The sequence below is a fragment of the Acomys russatus genome, chromosome 22, assembly GCF_903995435.1.
Source record: "Acomys russatus chromosome 22, mAcoRus1.1, whole genome shotgun sequence".
Classification (NCBI taxonomy): domain Eukaryota; kingdom Metazoa; phylum Chordata; class Mammalia; order Rodentia; family Muridae; genus Acomys; species Acomys russatus.
Genome location: NC_067158.1, coordinates 25248842 through 25267225, shown reverse-complemented (window position 1 = coordinate 25267225; position 18384 = coordinate 25248842). Strand labels below are relative to the sequence as shown.

The 18384-nt window shown below is 48.8% G+C and overlaps 1 protein-coding gene across 2 annotated transcripts; it reads left to right on the top strand.

The window, feature by feature from the left end:
• Nucleotides 1-1364: 1364 nt before the first annotated feature.
• On the top strand, nt 1365-17743 carry Fam53a (family with sequence similarity 53 member A). 2 transcript variants are annotated; one of them, XM_051165248.1, is made up of 5 exons: nt 1365-1624; nt 2421-2494; nt 6939-6993; nt 9426-10189; nt 16911-17743. In XM_051165248.1, the coding sequence occupies exons 4-5, from the start codon at nt 9563-9565 to the stop codon at nt 17220-17222; spliced, it is 939 nt and encodes a 312-aa protein (XP_051021205.1). In that variant the 5' UTR covers nt 1365-1624; nt 2421-2494; nt 6939-6993; nt 9426-9562; the 3' UTR covers nt 17223-17743. The 2 variants fall into 2 exon arrangements, with proteins under 2 accessions (XP_051021205.1, XP_051021204.1); XM_051165247.1 differs by lacking the exon at nt 2421-2494 and having other exon boundaries at nt 16911-17740.
• The last annotated feature ends 641 nt before the right edge of the window (nt 17744-18384 follow it).

Genomic DNA, 18384 nt, shown 5'->3' with positions numbered 1-18384 from the left:
GTTGCTCCTCTCTAGTGAAAGTAGGAGACGGTGGTCACCCTTCTGGGGCTGGGTATACCAAATGCTGTGCCTTTCGGCGTGGTGGACAGGATTCAGTTCAGACAAACTAAACAGGAGTAGTGTGCGAATGGTGTGGATACCCCTGGCTGAGAGCAGCTCTAGGCATTGATGGCACCTTTGTTGAATTGAGCTCACAGATATGTCTGGGCTGGGCTACCTGCTTCCTGCATCCACGGATGGAAATTCATGCCACGCTCTAGGCTAGCCAGTGTGTGCTCAGTGTGGTGTTGGTGACATGTGGCAAGACTGACTACCAGGATATTTCACCTTCGTATTTTTTGTTGTTGTTGCAGTGCTGTGATAGAGCCCAGGCCTTTTTGCACTGTAAGTCAGTGTTCCCCACTGAGCCCCACTCCCAGCTCTACTTGTTGATGATCCCAGTTTGCCATGTTTCCCCTTCCCCACCCTCTGTTTTGGCTACTTTTGCTTCCTAATCCGGTAGTCCTTGACTGACACATGTGTTTGAGTCACAGTGAGACACTGAGAATTAGAGCTGTACGTGTGCACTGGGATGACATCTGCAAGGGTACAGGGCCTCTTGCATGTTCTTAGATGCTTGCTTCTGGGACTGAGAAGCAAAGAGCCCATGACACCCCCTTTTCATCAGTATTGCAGTCATCCTGGTTCCTTGCCTCAGGCTGGACCTAGTGTAGAGCTCTGTGCTTGTCTCTAGCACCCCATCCCTCATCTTTACCCCCAGCTTCAAGGGCTGGAGTTGGGGGCCAGCATGTCAACTGCAGAGCTAGCAGGCCTCTGCCTCTGTGGTATGGGGCCCAGTAGCTTACCACGGGTGTTATCACTGGATGTGACTGCTGTTGTCTCTTCCCATATGTTCATTGCCCTGTGGGGACAGAGCCAGCCATGAGCTCTCTTGCTGCCCTAGGAAAGGCCTCAGAGGCTGGCTCTAATAAGCATATTACCCTCTGGTCTAATGCTAGAGCAGTGGTTCAACCTTCCTAATGCTGCGGACCTTTATAGTTCTTCATGTTGTGGTGACCCTGACCATATAATTACTTTCATTGCTACTTCATAACTAATTTTGCTACTGTTATATGATGAGCAGCATAAATATCTGTGTTCTCTGATGCTCTTAGGTGACCCCTGGGAAAGGGTCATGCAACCCCCAAAGGGAATATGATCCACAGGTTGAGAACCGCAGGTCTAGAAAATGTTACTATAGTTTTCAGGAAGGAACATACATGGTTATTTTGGAATTTGGAAGGTATTTGCCAAAGAGGGGTGTTAGGAACACTTTGTGTACACAGGAATATTTTGCATATAACAGAATTATGGACTGAAGCATATGGTCATGTGGTGATTTCTCTTTACAGAGACACAGCCCTGAAGAGTCTAGAAATGGGTCAGCTTCTTTAAGACAGCGCTATAACCCTGAGTTTTAGCTCAGACCTGATGGCTTGAGCCTGCTGATGTCCAGTGTTTTGGAAATCCAGTGCCTGTAGATGTGGACTAAGGAAGAGCACCGACCATGGTCACTCTGATCACGGAAAAGCTGCAGAACCAGAGTTTGGATGACCTTACGCGCAGGGCCCGTGAGGCTAGCCCGGTGAGTCAGCTAGGGAGTCAGAGGTGGGTAGAGTGCACTGTTCAGAGACATAGACATGGAGACAGCGCACTGTGGGGTGGAGGCAGAGCTGAGTGGGGGCGTTGGACAGAAGCCAGTGTCTGTCGTAATCATCACTACAAACCAAATCAACTTCTAATGCAAAGCTGACCTACACAGAATTCTGTGGCACCAGATCTGTCAGGGTAAGTGATCCTATGATCCTACTCCCCCCCCCCCCCCCCCCCCCCCCCCCACCCCCCGGTCTCAGATTTATCAATATAGACTCATTCACTTGCTTTAGCTTAGTTGGTGGGTCTTTTTTTTCAAACCATAAAGTCAGCTATTTATTTTTTAAATGTATAATTAGTTTATTAAGTTTTTTTCATTTGTGGGGTTTTTGTTGTTGTTTGAGACAGGGTTTTACTGTGTACCCATGGCTGGCCTGGAACTAGCTGTGTAGACCAGGCTTACCTTGAACTCACAGAGATCCACCTGCCTCTGCCTCCTCAGTAATGGGATTAAAGGCATGTACCATGACATCCAGTGGTTGGTTGGTTGGTTATTTGTTAATTTATTTTGGTTTTCAAGGCAGAGTTTTTCTGTGCAGCCCTGGCTGACCTGGAACTCACCTTGTAGACCAGGCTGGCCTTGAACTGTCTCTGCCTCCCAGGTACTGGGATCAAAGGTGTGCGCTACCATGCCCGGCTGGTTATTTATTTTTAATGTTTAATGTTTGTAACTTACACCTTATCATCTGACTCTGGATGTACTTTAATATTTTGTCTTTGGTTTTCAGTGCCATGACACTTGAAGCTAACACAGATACACTCTGAGTACAGCTAGGGATTCCAGAAATACAAAGCAAAGAAAGTACACAGACAACTTGCACTCTTTTCTTAAGGTCTTCTATGATTATGTTGCCCATGTTGGGCAGTGTTTATGTCCAGGCTGTAGGCAGAAGTCTTTCTAAATTTGCATGCCTAAAGGATGTTTATTCTTTCTAATAAATTTTTCATAAAATTTACTCTTGGAATAGTAGATTCACCTATTCAAGCTATCCTAAGCATAATTAAAATTTTTATTTTCTTGGTTTTTGGAAACAGAGTTTCTTTGTGCAGCCTTGGCTGTCCTAGAACTCGCTCTGTAGACCAGGCTGGCCTGCTTCTGCCTCTTGAGTGCTGGGATTAAAGGTGTGTGTCATCACCACCCGTGACAATTTTCTGGTAACAAAACTGAGTACCACTTTTAAAGTAAAATTTCAAAATAAACTAAGTCAGCTGGGCTTGGTGGTGCACGCCTTTAATCCCAGCACTCGGGAGGCAGAGGCAGGTGGATCGCTGTTGAGTTCGAGGCCAGCCTGGTCTACAACGTGAGTCCAGGACAGCCAAGGCTACAGAGAGAGACCCTGTCTGGAAAAAACAAAACAAAACAAAACAAAAACCAAAATAAACTAAGTCATTAAAACATCGGTGCCTCCATTGCTGTGCTGCCTGCTTGAGACCCCATGTGCTGGGTGGGGACAACTTGTCGTGGCCACAGTTCTGGCACTTGGGCCACCAGAATAATTGAGCTTTTGAATTCCAAGGGCAGCAGAGCTAGAGGAGAATACAAAATACCTCACTCAGGCTTGGGCTCTGTTGGGGACAGTTGCTGATGAATGCCACCATAGATTCTATCATCATGAGCTCACCGTGTGTCCTGGTCCTGCACCTCTGGCCTTCCTCTGGAGCCAGTGTCCTCCAGGCCGTGGTTCAACAGGCCTGGCTCCTCCCATCTCTGCTATCTGGTTCACTTGATTTGGTCAGATGGGCTCCTCTTTTCCTGACTTACACAACCTGTACCCGAGACACACCCGTTTTTTTTCTACTTTGTCTTTTCATACTTGGAGGGTAGTGAATAGTCCAGCTGTTATAGAAAGACTTGGAAAAATGAGTGACTATTGCTGACTCTCACTGCTATCCAAGGGAGGAAAGGCACAGATGGTTTGTGGCCATAGGTGGAACATTGGTGAAGGCAGAGGCCTCGTGTATCACTGGGCTGCCCGAACAACAGTGAGAATTTGGGGTGTGATTGAGGGTGTACATTGAAGATGGAAGGAGTGTTTTGTTGGCAGGAAAAGTGAGGGATTTGAGGGCAACAAGGATGGAACAATTGACAGGTAGTTGGACCCAACTGTCACATGTGTTTGGGCTTAGAGAATCCTCAGACAGCAGGGGACACTGGGACCTGAATTTTACAGTGCATCTCAGTTATGCGCTGAGGCTTCTGATGCAGAGCTGGAAAAGTGGTTACTTACCTCTAGAGAGGCAGGAAGATAGCAGCCAGTGTAGCTGAGGAATTGGACAATGAGGTGGGTGGAAAGTGCTTTCCTGGCTGCTGGTTGGGTTTTGTCAGCTTGACACAAACCTAGACATATGTTGGAAGAAATCATCTTAATTGAGAAAGTAAGGTTATAAGCATTCTCTGACTAGTGATTGGTGGGAAGGGAACAGCTCAGTAGGGATAGTACCACCCCTGGGCCGTTGGTCCTGTATAGCATAAGAAGCAGGCTGAGCAAGCTGTGAGGAGCAAGCCAGTAAGCAGCATTCCTCATGGCTTCTGCTTTAGTTCCTGTCTCTAGGTTTATTCCGATTGAATTCTTGCCTTGGCCTCTCTCAGTGGAGTGTGACTCAGAACATGTAAGCCAAATTAACCCCTTCTTTCCTAGGTTGCTTTTGGTCATGGCATTTATCACAGCAATAGAAAACCTAAGACATATGCCTTGGTCCTGAGATTTGACTCTTAGGTGCCAAAGGCTTGAAGCAGAAGGACCATGGTTCAGATCAGGGTAGCAGTCCCTTTAGTTGTGGGAGAGAGGGTAATGAGGCCAGGGGAAGCCATCCAAGACTACTAACATTAGTGCTGGTCCAGGATAGATATCGTAGAGCTAGAGTAAAAGGCTATGAGCTAGATGTCGGGAAAAGGAGAGGAAAGTGTTAGGTGGCTGAGCTGGGAACAAGAAGCATAGAGCGTCATGCTGCTGTGTAGACGGCTGTAGCATGGGTGCTTGATGCCCTGTGTGTGTTCCCCAGCCATGTCCATCTGGGAAGATCCAGGCTTGAGTTGGCCTAGTAGGACCCTGCTGTCTTAGCAAACCTACTTTCTTGAGTATCTCCCAAGGAGCCTCAGCAGCTGCCCATGTATCAAGGCCCTGGGATATGGTGTGGCGCACCCTGCAAATGGATGCAGTCAGCACTCTCTTTTATTGAGACCCGCTGTCCTGAGTGCCTGCACCTGTGTCCTTGGGCTGCTTACCAGTCCATCTCTCACACAGCCAAAGCCTTGTAGATACCTGCTGTGAAGTGTCTGGCTCTGCTGTATCTGTTCTTGGATGTACACTGAGTACATCTGGTTAGGTATAGGCCCATAGCTCCTCCAAGTAACACAGGAAACCATTTCTATTGATGAAGAAAATCCTGTCCTTCCTGGAATCTATTTTGAGTTATTGTAGTGGGTGTATTCTCAGGCACACTGGAGATGCAGGCCTAGGGACTGTGAAAATAGTCCAGTTACTTGCTCTTGGGAAGTGGCTGGACCTCAGCATGAGGACTGATGGCTCAGGGAGTGGCTATCAGCCAGATGGAAGGGGAAACAAATATGCTGGCCCAAGGCTGGGGCATTTTCAGCTGTTTGATGTGGGCAGCTCACTAATTATGCACAGTGTTGTAAGAGCTTCCACCCCACGCAGTATCTATAGAGCAGCTTTCTCCTTCTGTTTGAGCCTGAGGTTGTTCAGTGACCACAGAGCCCAGGTGCTCACCAGCCCCGGTCAGCTGCGTTAGGGAAGCATGATCCACTGCAAAGGAAGACCTGTCTATCTGAAGACAGGCTACTGTTGTTCAAGGGTTCCCTTTCCTTAATCTCAAACCCAACCTTTCTTTTAAAAGATTGACGTATTTATTGTTATATAAACAGTGCTCTGCCTGCATGCACACCTGCATGTCAGAAGAGAGCATCAGACCACATTATAGATGGTTGTGAGCCACCATGTGGTTGCTTGGAATTGAAATCAGGACCTGTAAGAGCAGTCAGTTCTCTTAATCTCTGAACCATCTCTCCAGCCTTTCAAACCCAACTTTTAACTTCCTTCTTTTATTTTTATTTATTTATTTTTTTTTGAGAATGGAGTTTTACCTAGTCACCTGTTTTTTGAACTTGATATGTAGCCAAACTCCTGATCCTTCTGTTTTTATCTCTGTGAAGACCCAAGTAATGGATCATAGGAATGTGCCCTGTGCTTATCTTGTTTATTGATTGGTTAATTGAACAGGGTCTTGCTACGTAGCTCAGGCTGATCTAGAACTTGGAATATTCCTCTTACCTTGGCCTCCCTGAATGGTGGGATTATAAATGTGTACAAATCACCTGGCTTTCTCTTTATGTGGTGCAATTGCTATGCATTTCCTGCTAATCTCTGAGATTACTGGTAGTTTATCTGCCTTCCTGAATGGGGTCAACCCTGCCGTCTTCTCAGCACTGGGACCATCAGGCTAAGGCTTGGATCTTACATTTGGACTGTCATGAGCAGTAATGGACTCTTAGGTCTTGGTCAGTCTTTTTTTTTTTTTTTTTTAGTTTTATTTAATTTTTTTTGTGTGTGTGTATGAGTATTTTGCCTGAATGAATGGGCACCATGTCTGTACTTGGTGCTCAATGAGGCCAGAAGTGGACATCAAAGTCCCTGGAATTAGAGGCAGTTGTGAGCTTCTATGTGGGTGCTGGGAGTTGAACTGGGCTCCTGAAAGTGCAGCCAATGCTCTTAACTGAACTGCCTCTGCAGTGCCTTTCTGAAACGTAACTAAGTGGTGCGGTTTGAAAGACCATTAGCAGAGAACATACAAAAGGAAAGGGCCAGAAAGAGTAACACGAGGGCGGCTGTAGTCCTTAGGACAGTGCCCATTTGTTCAGCTAGATTTTGTCAGGTTTAAAAAACTTGTACTGGGCCAGTGAAATGGCTTGGTGGATAAAGGCATTTGTTGACAAGCTTGAGTTTGATCCTGCAACCCACATGGTAAAAGGAAATAGCTGGTTCCTGTACGTTGTTTTTCATTTTAACATGTACACTGTAGCACATGCATAACCTGACCCTATACACCACCCCACACAAAATAAACTTTCTTTAAACCTCAACCTCTTTATTAAGAAAAAGGTGTTTTCCGGAAGTCAGTGCTTTTTATATTCAACACCAATGGTAGTGTTAGGGAGAAATAGCATTACTGTGGAGAATTCTTGAGTTTTCACATGAGTACTGAGACTTCTCTCTTGTCACTTTCAGTATTCTGCTGAGAAACTGAGCAAAAGTGGCCATTTGTTCCCTTTGGAGATTGGCGGTAAGTGCCCCAGAAGCCCAGGTAGGGTCTTTCTAAAGCTGAAGTAGCTGATGATGAGCAAGGTGGCATTGGGCCTTTGGCCAGGACGGGGTCTTGGAGCTGGTCTGAGTCAGATATTCAGAGTAAGGTTTGGGGAGGACTTTATGTGACCTCCATGTGGGACAGGAAGATAATGAGCCACCACCCTCCCCGCTCATGGGCTAGGGTCAAGGCTCAGCAAAGTCTCTGTTTTTGCTGCTGCTGGTGATGTGGGAGGAAGCTTTTATGTGAGGCACAAGGGCCAGTTTGTGCTTCCTTCAGCTGTCAGGGCAAGGATGAGCAGGTGGTATGTGTTCTGGCTGCCATTCTGCTGTGGTACACTCTGGCTGAATGAGTACCCCGAGACCTGCCTAGGCTTGCCCTCACTTCCTGACACGTTGCTCTTTGGCAATTAGAGAGGATAGTGGTTCCTAAGTGCAGGGCACACTTCTGATAAATCCAAGCAAAGATCCTGGGGTTGGAATCACTCTGTGTCAGTTTTGACAGTTGGAACACCTTACACAGTACAACCATGTCAGGTTCACCTTGCTGACCACCAGATTACTAACATAGACGTGTTGACCAGGCTTTCCACGAACAGGAAGTAGGATGTGAAGTCTCCATCTGTCCCCCACCTCCCTGGCCTGTGTCACTTCCACTTGACTGGCTCCTCCAGGCCATCCTGCATATAGGACCACATTAACTATCTCAGTCCCTAGTCACAGTTTCTGAGGGAGGGCCTCTAATGCTCTCCTTTCTTCCCTTCTCCTTTCAGGCCCATCTTACCTCCTTACTGTCTCAGGTCACCCCAGGGTCCTTGATGTATCTTTCCCCAGAGGTGACCCTGGCTGTTTCCTATTTGGTCTCTGTGGCCTCTACTCCAGTGTCTTTTAGCTTGACAGTGGTTGGAAGCAGCAAGGAGAAGCTGAGTATAATGTGTTGGATGCCCTCCCAATAAGACTGTCCAGAGTATCCTCTGGTCAGGTCATTGGATATTTGGGCTTTACAGTGGGGCTGACATTCACATACCTGACTTAGCACTTCCGCCAGGGAGACCTGGAGTAGGTGTCTGCCCTTTACAGCCAACAAGAAGAACAGGAGCTAGGGCCATGGCAGCTCTGAGAAGCTCATGCGGGGTCTGGCAACAAATTGTACTGAGTGCTTGAGCTGACAAGAGGAGAGCTGGACTAGGCTGGATAGGTGTGTAGAGAGCTGTCAGATGGCACATGCCCAGGAGAAGCAGATTTGTATTAGCTCTTGGGTGCTGAGCCTTATAAACTACAGTCTGGTCTCTGATGCCGTAAGGACTCTAAATGCTCCTCAGTGGACTTGATGGAAGGGCAGGAGTGCCCCTCGTGCTGCACCTACCTGTGGTGTCTTGGGCACATGGTGTTACAGGATGACCGGCCACTGAGGGGCCATTGTTAGCACCCTGCGTTAGGGATGAAGAAATGGCAGCTTGAAGATGTCAGGGAGGCCTCTGTCCCAGTCCACTGTCCAGCAGGCAGATGTCCAGGCTAAGTCTTACTTTGTTTTGAGATGGAGATTCACTGTGTATCCCAGACACAAAGTAAAACTCAAATGCTCATCAATCCTGCATTTGCCTCACAAGTACTAGGATCACAGGAGTGAGCCACTGCACCCAGCTTCAGCCGAAGCCTCTTATCTGTAACAGGATTTGAGACTGGCTGTCCACTTGGATCATTAAGAAATGAGGCTATTTCCAACAAGTATTTGGCTCCTGGCTGTCAATGGTCTTTCTTTAGAGGTTGGCAAGGGACAGGGATAAAGAATTTTCATGACACGATATATTAGTGAAATGAATTAAGGTCAGAACTATATTATTTTCAGGAAACACAGGTGGAGAGACCACTCCTAAAACCGGTATGGTGGCACACGCCTTTAATCCCAGAACTCAGGGGGCACAGGCAGGTGATCTGTGACTTTGAGGCCATCCTGGTCTACATAGTGAGTTCTAGGACAACCAGAGCTACATAGAGAGCTCCTGTCTTTTTTTTTTTTTTTAAAGATTTATTTATTTATTATTTATACAGTATTCTGCCCGCATGTGTGCCTGCACTCCACAAGAGGGCACCAGATCTCATTATAGATGGTTGTAAGCCACCATGTGGTTGCTAGGAATTGAAGTCAGGACCTTTGGAAGAAAAGACAGTGCTCTTAACCTCTAAGCCATTTCTCCAGCCTGAGAGCTGCTGTCTGAAAAAAACAAAAACAAAACAAAAAAAGGGCAAGGTAAAGCCTGGTCATTCAGATGCCGGGGACCACTGAAGTAGTGCCCACCATGTAAGCAGTGGTATTTTTTGTTTAGCTATGTCCGTGAGCCTGGGAAGGGAGGCAGCAGGGTGGCTCCCTATTGCTTACCTGTTTGTTCCCACACCTTTGTGTTTCCTTAGTGGACAAAAGTCCCTGGAAGGCCTTACATGGAGGATGGCCCATTGGAAGCCAGGCGGCCTCAGGCCCCTTCCCATTGGGCTCACATGGTGGGGCTCACACTGAAGGTCTCAAGTGGCAGCTGGAATCCCCAGGGCCTATGGATGTGGGCAGCTTCTTGGACCTCCATGAGAGCACAGGGCCTCCTGCAGCACCACCAACCAAGCGACACTGCCGGTCCCTGTCAGAACCAGAAGAGCTGACTCGATGCCGTTCTCCATGGCGCCCTGGTAGCTCCAAGGTGTGGACTCCCATCTCTAAAAGGAGATGCAACAGCGGTGGGAGTGCCACACTGCAGTGCTGCAGTGGCCTTGGGAACCCTACCCTGCAGGGAAGTCTAGGTCCAGGCCTACCCAGGAGTCCTGTGTCGCCTGCTGGCCCTACCTCACCACTGACGCCCCGGCCAGCCTCAGCCAGCAGTGGCTTTGTGGAAGGCAGTGAGGGCAGTACAAGCTCAGGTCCTCCCTGGCTTTCCACAGGACCCTGCCCGTTTTCCTCCAGGCGTCGACTGTCTCTCTCACAAGAGCACCTTGTAGATGCAAGCGCTTGCCTTCCTTCAGCCAACAGCACCCCCACGTCTACACCTGAGCTAGGCCGGCACCATGGCCTGCTTCGGTGCCGCTCACAGCCTTGTGTATTGGATGGGAGGAGGGTCCGGCGCAAGCGGAGACGGGAGGAGGATGCCAGGTGGACGCGCCCATCCTTGGACTTTCTGAAAATGACACGGGTGAGGCCACATTTTTTGTTCTGGGGTGCTTAGGAAGCCTATGTTTTGCCTTATATTGGTTTTGGAGTGAGGTTGGTTGTGGTCAGCAATCCTGGAATCTTACTTAACTAGTTTCTTTTGAGCTTAGATGCTGTGTAAGGTCAGCTTGTCAGGGAACATAGCTTGGGTTGGTAGGAGGATGGCTTTCCCAGCTGACACCCCCAAAACCCCAGTCATACCTCACCAGCAGAGCCCCCACATGTGGATCTGAGCTCTGCCTGGCCTCTGAGGAAGCAAGAAGGGACTGGGTGTGAGCTTTCAACTAAGCTGTTGAATTTGCTGCAGCCTCATCTCTTGGGTTGCAGCTGTTTATAAAGTGAGAAGCCATTCCTGGAGGCAGAGGCAGAACTTGGCACCACTGAAAACCCTTGGCTTGTGATGACTACAACTACAGGAGCCAGAGCTACTGGCTTGCGCTGTGCCAGAGAGACCATCGGGTACCTGGATGTGCTATGCTCTCACCCTGGCATCCCTGGCACATTCTGGAGGTGTTTGGTTTTGACAGAGCATTTATTTAACTGGTATAGTAAAGCACTGTGTCTGGCAACACCACTGCCTGCTCTCATTTGGATCCCAGAGAGGTGCTTACTGCCGGCCATGGGGAGAAGGAGAACAGTGAGAATGTCCTCACTGTGGCCAGGCAGGCATGTCTCCTTGGGAGCATCTGGGGCCTGGGTAGCCTCTCTGTTAGAGCTGGATTGGAGCCCAGAAACTCTGCTCCCCACCCCACCCCCCGAAAGCCAGTGCCTCACTGTGGAGCCTTGGCTGGTTTGTAACTCATGGAGACCAGACAGCATGGCCTTGAAGTCATAAAGATTTGCCTGCCTCTGCCTTCTGAAGGTTGGCATTAAACGTGCTGTCCCTTGGTATTCCTTGCAGGAACCAGGACTGGGGGGTGTGCAGGGAGGCAGCTGGTGCCTCTCTTCTCTTGGTGACTGGCATTGGCAGTTCCCTCAGTCTTCATTGTCATCCTTATCCCAGGGCTTCAGGTCTGATTTGCCTCCTGTAGGCATTGCTGTGGATGCATGGCAAACTCTGGGTGTCGGGTTGATGCCAGGGCCACCCTGAGTGCAGCTGCTTTCGTGTGTCTGTGAGCCCATATTGGGGATGGTGCAGATAGGGCAGCCACCAGGTTTGGGAGAAGCCTGTCTGTTAGTCCCAGTCTTATGGGAGGTAGTCCAGCTCCTGCTGATGCCTGTTCTGCATCCTGCTGATGTGACTGTTGACTTGTGTGACAGGTTTTCCAGAAGCAGCTTCTTGGTGGCTGTGAGAGTTGAAAGCCCATACAGCTGGTGTGACTGTAGAGGGCTGATATAAAGCAAATGGTGGTCCTTTTAGTGTGATGTTGACTATTGGAAAGTTGGCAACGAGTTCTGGGTACCCAAGCTTTCCCTGCTAGCCAATGCTGTGGGTGCATCACCATGTGTCTGCCAGGCTGACAGCAGCATAGGATGAGGCTTCCAGTAGAGGAATCCTTGATCGAATGCATTTTGGGGAGAAAGATAGCGTGTAGCAAAGATGGACTGATGACCGAGGGATAGTCCTGTTCTGGAGATGCTGTGAACACTCTGGGCTCCTTAGGAGGTAGAGGAATGTAACTCTGGCCAGGGTGGTGCTGGTGCTGGGACATTATAGATGGGGGTAGGGTACCTGGTGGGCCCCACCCCATCTCTGATCCATTGTTCAGTCCTCTTGAGCAGTGGCTGTCACTTGGGTGGTCTCTGGTCTGTCCCTTCTCCCTCCCTACCCCAGTTGTCTACCTCAGGATTCAGTTGTCCTCTTCCTGACATGGATACGATCCCTGTCAGCCTCCATGTGTCCGCACACTCCACTGTGACTTAGACTCAAAGGTGAGGATTACTGTTTAGTTAGCTGTTGCTGGCTAACAGTTGAGCCAGTTCAGCTAGAAGCATCTGAGCTGTGCTTTCTCTCTATCCCTTTAGGACATCAGACAGAAAGCTCAGCAGAAAGGTTCTGGTCATGCTTGCCTGCAGGACCTGCTTCCCAGCCCCCTCCTGTGGCTCCTGGCCATTGGCCTTTGTGGGACACATTAATGTTCTTAATCTTTCCAGAGGGGTGATCTGAAGAGCTGGCAAGGAGACAGCCCTGGCTGTCCTGGACTTGCTTTGTAGACCAGGCTGGCCTCGAACTCAGAGGTCTGCCTGTCTCTGCCTCCCGAGTGCTGGGATTAAAAGCATGCAGCACTACTGTCCGGCTGAAGTCCCACTCTACAGCTATCAAAGATGCCGAACTATGGGCAGGATTTGTCCCTGTGAGGTCTCAGTCCCACTCTGTTCATTGAAAAGGCAACTAAATAAAGCACTGTAAAGTGTTGCTCAGTTACCCTTGGGAAGGGAGGCACAAATACCCACTACATTGCTTTTGAATAGCCTCATGATAAAATATTTGAAAGATTATAACGGTAAGATTAAGAGGATGGGAGCTTCAACAATACAAAGCACAGGCCTGCACCTCTCCACTATTGGCTGCACTGTCAAGAGCAGAACCAGGGCTGGAGAGACAGCTCTGTCTTGAAAAACCAAGGGGGAAAAAAAAAGAGTGGGTCTTCCTTTTTCTCACAAGTAGGTTTGCAGCAGACTAACAGGCAAAGGGTCCCGCAGGCAGGCAGTATCTTCAGGCCCTGCTACCCATAGCCCTGAAAGACCATATAAGACCATGGGTGGCCAGACCCACTTACCTCACTTCCCTTACCTGCTTGTTAGGTACTCCATCATAAACTGTCACATGTTTCTCCTCTGCGCCATCCTCTGTCTGCTCCCCTCTCTGTTCTTAGCAGTGAATGTCCCACATCTCCCCATTCTTGCCTGCTACTGTTGACTTCAGCATTGCCTGCTGGGTTTTTCTGTTTCACAGTTTAAGGCTGTTTAAACTGTGCATGGTGGCGCACACCTTTAATCCCAGCACTTGGGAGGCAGAGGCAGGTGGATCGCTGTGAGTTCCAGGCCAGTTTGGTCTACATAGTGAGTTCAGCCAGGGCAATGTAAAAGACCCTGTCTGGAGAAACCAAGGATGGAGGGGGCGTCAGTTGTAACATTTCACATTCTGCAGAGTGAGGTTTCTGCTCGTGACACCATGGCACCAGTGTATTGGGTTTATGAAGCAGCAGCTCACTACATTGCGTTCACTGTGCGGAAGGACCGGTCTCTATCCCTGTCCTTTTCATAGTGGGGCATTATGGATCACTATTTCCAGGGTGCTCAGTTTTCCTGTGCACCCATACATTCTCTTAAGCCCACTCTTCCCTCTTCCTGGGACCTTGATCAACCTTGTTTTCCGTTGGAGTAACATTTGCCTGCTGCCTGAGCATCCACTTCTAGGGTAATCCTTTGAGCTTCCAGTCTGTTGGCTCTGTTCCATCCTGTTTTTTGTGACCTCTACACCTCATTGTCTGTTTTCTTCAAGTGGGGCTGAAGCACTGGGGTGTCTTTGAACCCCTCATACCTACTTCTGTCTCCTTGGTGTTTCTCTGCCACTCCAGTGAGTCTTGTTTTGGAGGGATAGGGATGTCTTACCTTTGTGGACACTCTACTTTGTTGAGAGAGAAAGAAATTTTTTCTTGGCTCCTGTCCCTACAGCTTGCTTCCTCTCATGCTTATTCTGGTGTATCTTCAGGTGAGATGTTTCTCTAATGTTTGGCAGTAGCTGCCACTCACTCCTGTTTGAGACGGAGTCTGAGCACACCCCACCTTGAGTTTTATGGTAGACTAGTGTTGGAACTCCTGTGTTTCTGGCTAGTGCTTTAGAATCTGACTTCCTAGGATGACTGTCAATCTCTGCCTGGAGAGTGGAGGTCTTTGGGAGCCTGGGGCTCTACATTTGGGGTACAGGGGTTTTCAGTTCCTTTATCCCCACTGTTCTTAAAACTCTTATTGATTTTTAAAATTAACTCTTTCCTGAGAGTAGACCTGTCTTCTTGGGCAGAGCTGAGGGCAGACGCTGCAGAGTCTGGCCATCTTTGTCATCTGCCAAGGCATAGATGCTTTATGTATCCCTCAGGCCTCTTTAATTTGGGACAGGATGATTTCCCCCTCCCTGACACTTGAGAAAGGCCCTCCTGGATGTGTACAAATGTCTATTGGTGTTTCTTGGCCATACCGGGGTTTTGACCTGGCACACACCCACATATGGCTATGCTCTAGGCACGACTTATTACACTTAGCTCAGACTCTGGCTCCATCTTGGGCTGTGGAGCAGCTTTACTGGCAGGAGGTGGAACATCTGACTACAGGTTTAGGTGTCTATCTGCCAGGTGGCTTCCTCAGCATGAGGAGAGGAAAGCTCTTGGATGCCTTGGCAGCCGTGTCAGGACTCAGCATGAGGAGAGGAAAGCTCTTGGATGCCTTGGCAGCCGTGTCAGGACTCAGCATGAGGAGAGGAAAGCTCTTGGATGCCTTGGCAGCAGTGTCAGGATAGGTGTTCCCCTAGAATCCCCCTGGATCCGTCATGACTAGGGAGGCTTGCAGTGGTAACTGGATACAACAGAACATGTCAGTTTCACTCAACTCAAAAAATTGCTGGCATGTACAGCACCTCCTCCCCTTAAAAAATATCCTGTGGGTTTGTATGTCTGGATACAGATCATCATTGAGTGACAGTAGGTGCCGGGACTTCCCTTGGAGATATCCTTTGGGGATCCTGTCAGTTCAAGTCAGCTTAGATGCGGGCCCACATTCTGATGCTTGGTGTCTCAGTGATGGTGGTTTTGTTTCAGGTTCTTTGTTGAGCGGCAGTTTCTTCCCTGTAAATAGAGGAGTTCCTCAGAGGCTGCTGCTTCCAGTTGAGCTGACCCAGAGGGTGGTGTGGTCCAGCAGTGTTTCCTCACACTTGTCAGGCCAGTGTGTAAGTCCTGAGAGCAGGCTGCTGACTGCAGACCCAGGTTGCTAGTGTGAGCTCCGGGTCTACTGTCCTGCGTCTGGGTGTTTCCACTGTCTAGCAGGGCCACAGGAAACCAGATGTCACAGAGTCCTCCAGCTGGTGCAGTGACAGGGATAGTCAGATTCGTCTTGAGTAAAAAAATAAACTGTTCCCTTTTATTTTGTGATCAAAATCTAGCTGCTTCTATCTTTAAGGATTTGCATTTTGGAATATTACTCAGTAGCCTAGAAACTGAGATCCTCCTGCCCTCCAACTCTTCCTGAGCACTAGGACAACAGCTGTGTGCATAGCCGAGTCCCATGTGCCTGGCAGAGAGTCACTTTTTGCTGTTTGCTTTGTGGAGACAACTGATTCCCATAAAAACGCAGCTGCAAGAAAGAAGCTCTGTTCTCCCTTTGAGCTTACGTGTTTAAGTTTGTTTGTGATGAGCCTGTTTCTAGGGATCTTCTAGTGAAAAGGTAGATTTTTGCCAAGAGTGGTAACACATGTCTGAAACTCCAGCGTTCAGAAGGAGGAAGCAGGAGGACCCAAAGTTCAAGGCTCTTCTCAGCTACATAGCAAGTTTAAAGCCTCCATGCCCCCCCTGTCTGTCTGTCTGTCTGTCTATCTCATCCCAGAGGCATTTTAGGATGGCTCTTTCTTTTGTTTTGTAGCACTGGTTAGCTCATGTTCTGAAGAGCAGTGTTGCTTGCATGGTCTGTGTCCTGCTGTCTGATACCCACACAGCTTCTAGAGTACTCAAACCATGTAGTGGCACAATAAGAGGCTGAGGTTAAAGGAGCCTGGTGGAGACTGGTGAGGAGATACATAGGGCAGGCGCGTGAAAGGGACTGAGTACTGTAGGAAGGGAGCAACACAAGGTCATACCAGGAAAGTGGCAGGGAAGCAAGGCCTAGCCATATCAAAGGCAGTTGGCATGTGTAGCGCTAACGTGTGCCTCTTAGGACAGAGAGAAATTCCAAGAGATGTGCAACAGTCTTAGGGGCCCTCTGAGTTGGCAAGGATTTGCAGCTGGGAGAGTTCTGGTTTAGGCCAGAGACTGGTAGTTGAAGTCACAGAGGACATGCAGACAACACAGCCTCTTAGCTGGCCCTTATGGCTCTGTGCCCTGAGTATGCCGTGGGTATGCTGGAGGCAGCCTAAGATGCCAGCAGGGCTCAGAGTGCATGCCTGGACAAGAGTATTCAAAGGCCCCTTCTGTGTGTATGTGTGTATTTTTGTCTTAGATGTTTTAGGATGAAAAAGTTCTCCATATATATTAGAATACCAGAGAGAGGAAGGTGGGGAGCAGGATTGAGGCAGTTAGACATTGAGGAATGAACCATGTGTGTGTGTGGGGGGGCCTGATGAGTTCCAACTGGTTTACCTTGTCTCAGGCCTTTTTTGAACAACTGGGTGTTGTTAGAGGTATGGGGTACATGGACACCTTCCTGGATAGTCTGTCCGCTAAGCAAGACAGGCTGCGGGATTCAGCCCTCTCTGAGGGCTCTGGCATCTGGGGCTTCCCAGGTGTTAGGCACTCACACACTTGGTGTCTTTGGTTGGGGTGGGTCCACGCTGGGCTTCCCAGAAACAATCTAGCAGGCACTATGGGAACTCTGTGGCCCTGGTTCTGATGAGGCCAGGGATGGGATGAGCGGAGTCCAGGAAACAGCCTAAGGACTGTGACTGGTGTTTGTGACTGTTTGGGATGGACTGGACATCCTTACAGGTAGGTAGAATGCAGAATGTTGTCTCGCACAACACCTACCAGAAATGACTTCAGCTCATGTCTTTTCTATTGCAGACTTTAAAAAACTCAAAGAGCCTTTGCTCCCTGGACTATGAAGACGATGAGGATGACACCCAAGCGAAGACTGTTGTGTCCTCCCCATGTAACTCACAGGGCCTTGTGGGCATCACCACACCCAGCTCTAGCCCAGGGATTCTCAGGCCTGGCCCTACCAGTCCTAGTGCCTGGGCTTCAGGGGAGCCAGAGGCCAGCACAGGCGAGGGTGGGAGCAGTGGGGACCCCAGTGACTGGGACAGTGCAGGAGAGGAGGGCATCTTCCCACTGGACCACGGCGACCTGGACCTGGAGCAGATCGAGAACAACTGATGTCTGGCTGAGCAGTGGTTGCTGTCTGTCACCTTGGTGCCTGACCGGTGGAAATAACGTGTGTTATTTTGAAAATTGAGGCGTAATTTTGATTCAGTTTTTCCTAAAAAAGTATTTTGCATTTTTATGGCTTCTACAGTTTGGGAGAGCTTCTCTATTTTGAAATGGGTTTTCACAGGGCATTCTATTAAACATGATTCTGCCTAGAGTCTCTCCACTTCTGCTCTTTTTGCTGTGAAAACCAAGTGATTTGCTTGATAACCTTGGGGCTGATGGTCTGCAGGCTCCCTGGGGAGGGATCACAGCCTGAGAGTTTGGGGTGTTCTGTACCCTTAGCCTTTGATATCTGCAGTTGGCAAACTGGCAGCTTGGACCCCCTGACTTTCTGATGGTGAGGTGCTGGCTGGGTTGGGTTGAGTCTTAATGCTGCTTTTCTATAGCCCAGTGGCTTTGAGCTTCTGGGACATGCAGTGGCCATACCAGTCCCCAAAAGTGATGCTGCCAGCAGTATGGCTAGCACCTCTTCAGTGCTGTTAATTCCTAGATGTCCACTGAGAGAGCACCATCATAATGACAACACAGGGAATTATTATCTCTGGAGAAAATTTCTTCATTTAAAAAAAAAAATTTCTTTGAAGAAAATTTATGAAAGACGAGTGACATAATTAGTCCGGTTTCCCTCTCAGATGATCTGGGGTATACATCAAGTTGAATGAGGATTAGCTTTCAGGGTCTCTTATCCTTTCTCCTGTGACTGGGAACCAGTGTATGTCACCCCCACCCCCCAGCATCAGTGGCACCCATGTGAGTCTGTGGTCAGTGGTACTTGTCTGGCACATTCACTTACGCTTCTGTGACCTGACCGGAAAGGTTTCCTTTCCATTGATGCTCCAGAAGGGTTTTTGTTGTTTTTGTTTTGGGTGTTTTTGGAACCGAGAATCATTTGAAGAGCCCTATGAGGCAGGCAGTGGCCCAGCTAGTTCGTACAACCACACCAGAGCTTCTAGTATTTGGTTCTAGAACAGCCTGGTCTGTTTAGTGGCCCTCACCATAGTGTGTGTGTTACTCAAAGGTCTCACCCAGGCCAAGGATTGTGCAATGTGATTTCATAATTCTGTGGTATTACCCAAGGCTGGTGAGTTTCTGTACTACCATGCTCAGA

What these genes read in the sequence shown, in the direction of transcription:
- Fam53a (XM_051165247.1), top strand. Translation starts at nt 1,547, where the DNA reads ATGGTCACTCTGATCACGGAAAAGCTGCAGAACCAGAGTTTGGATGAC. An exon ending in GGGCCCGTGAGGCTAGCCCG is followed by an intron (nt 1,625 to 6,938) that starts GTGAGTCAGCTA and finishes TGTCACTTTCAG; the next exon opens with TATTCTGCTGAGAAACTGAG. An exon ending in GTTCCCTTTGGAGATTGGCG is followed by an intron (nt 6,994 to 9,425) that starts GTAAGTGCCCCA and finishes GTGTTTCCTTAG; the next exon opens with TGGACAAAAGTCCCTGGAAG.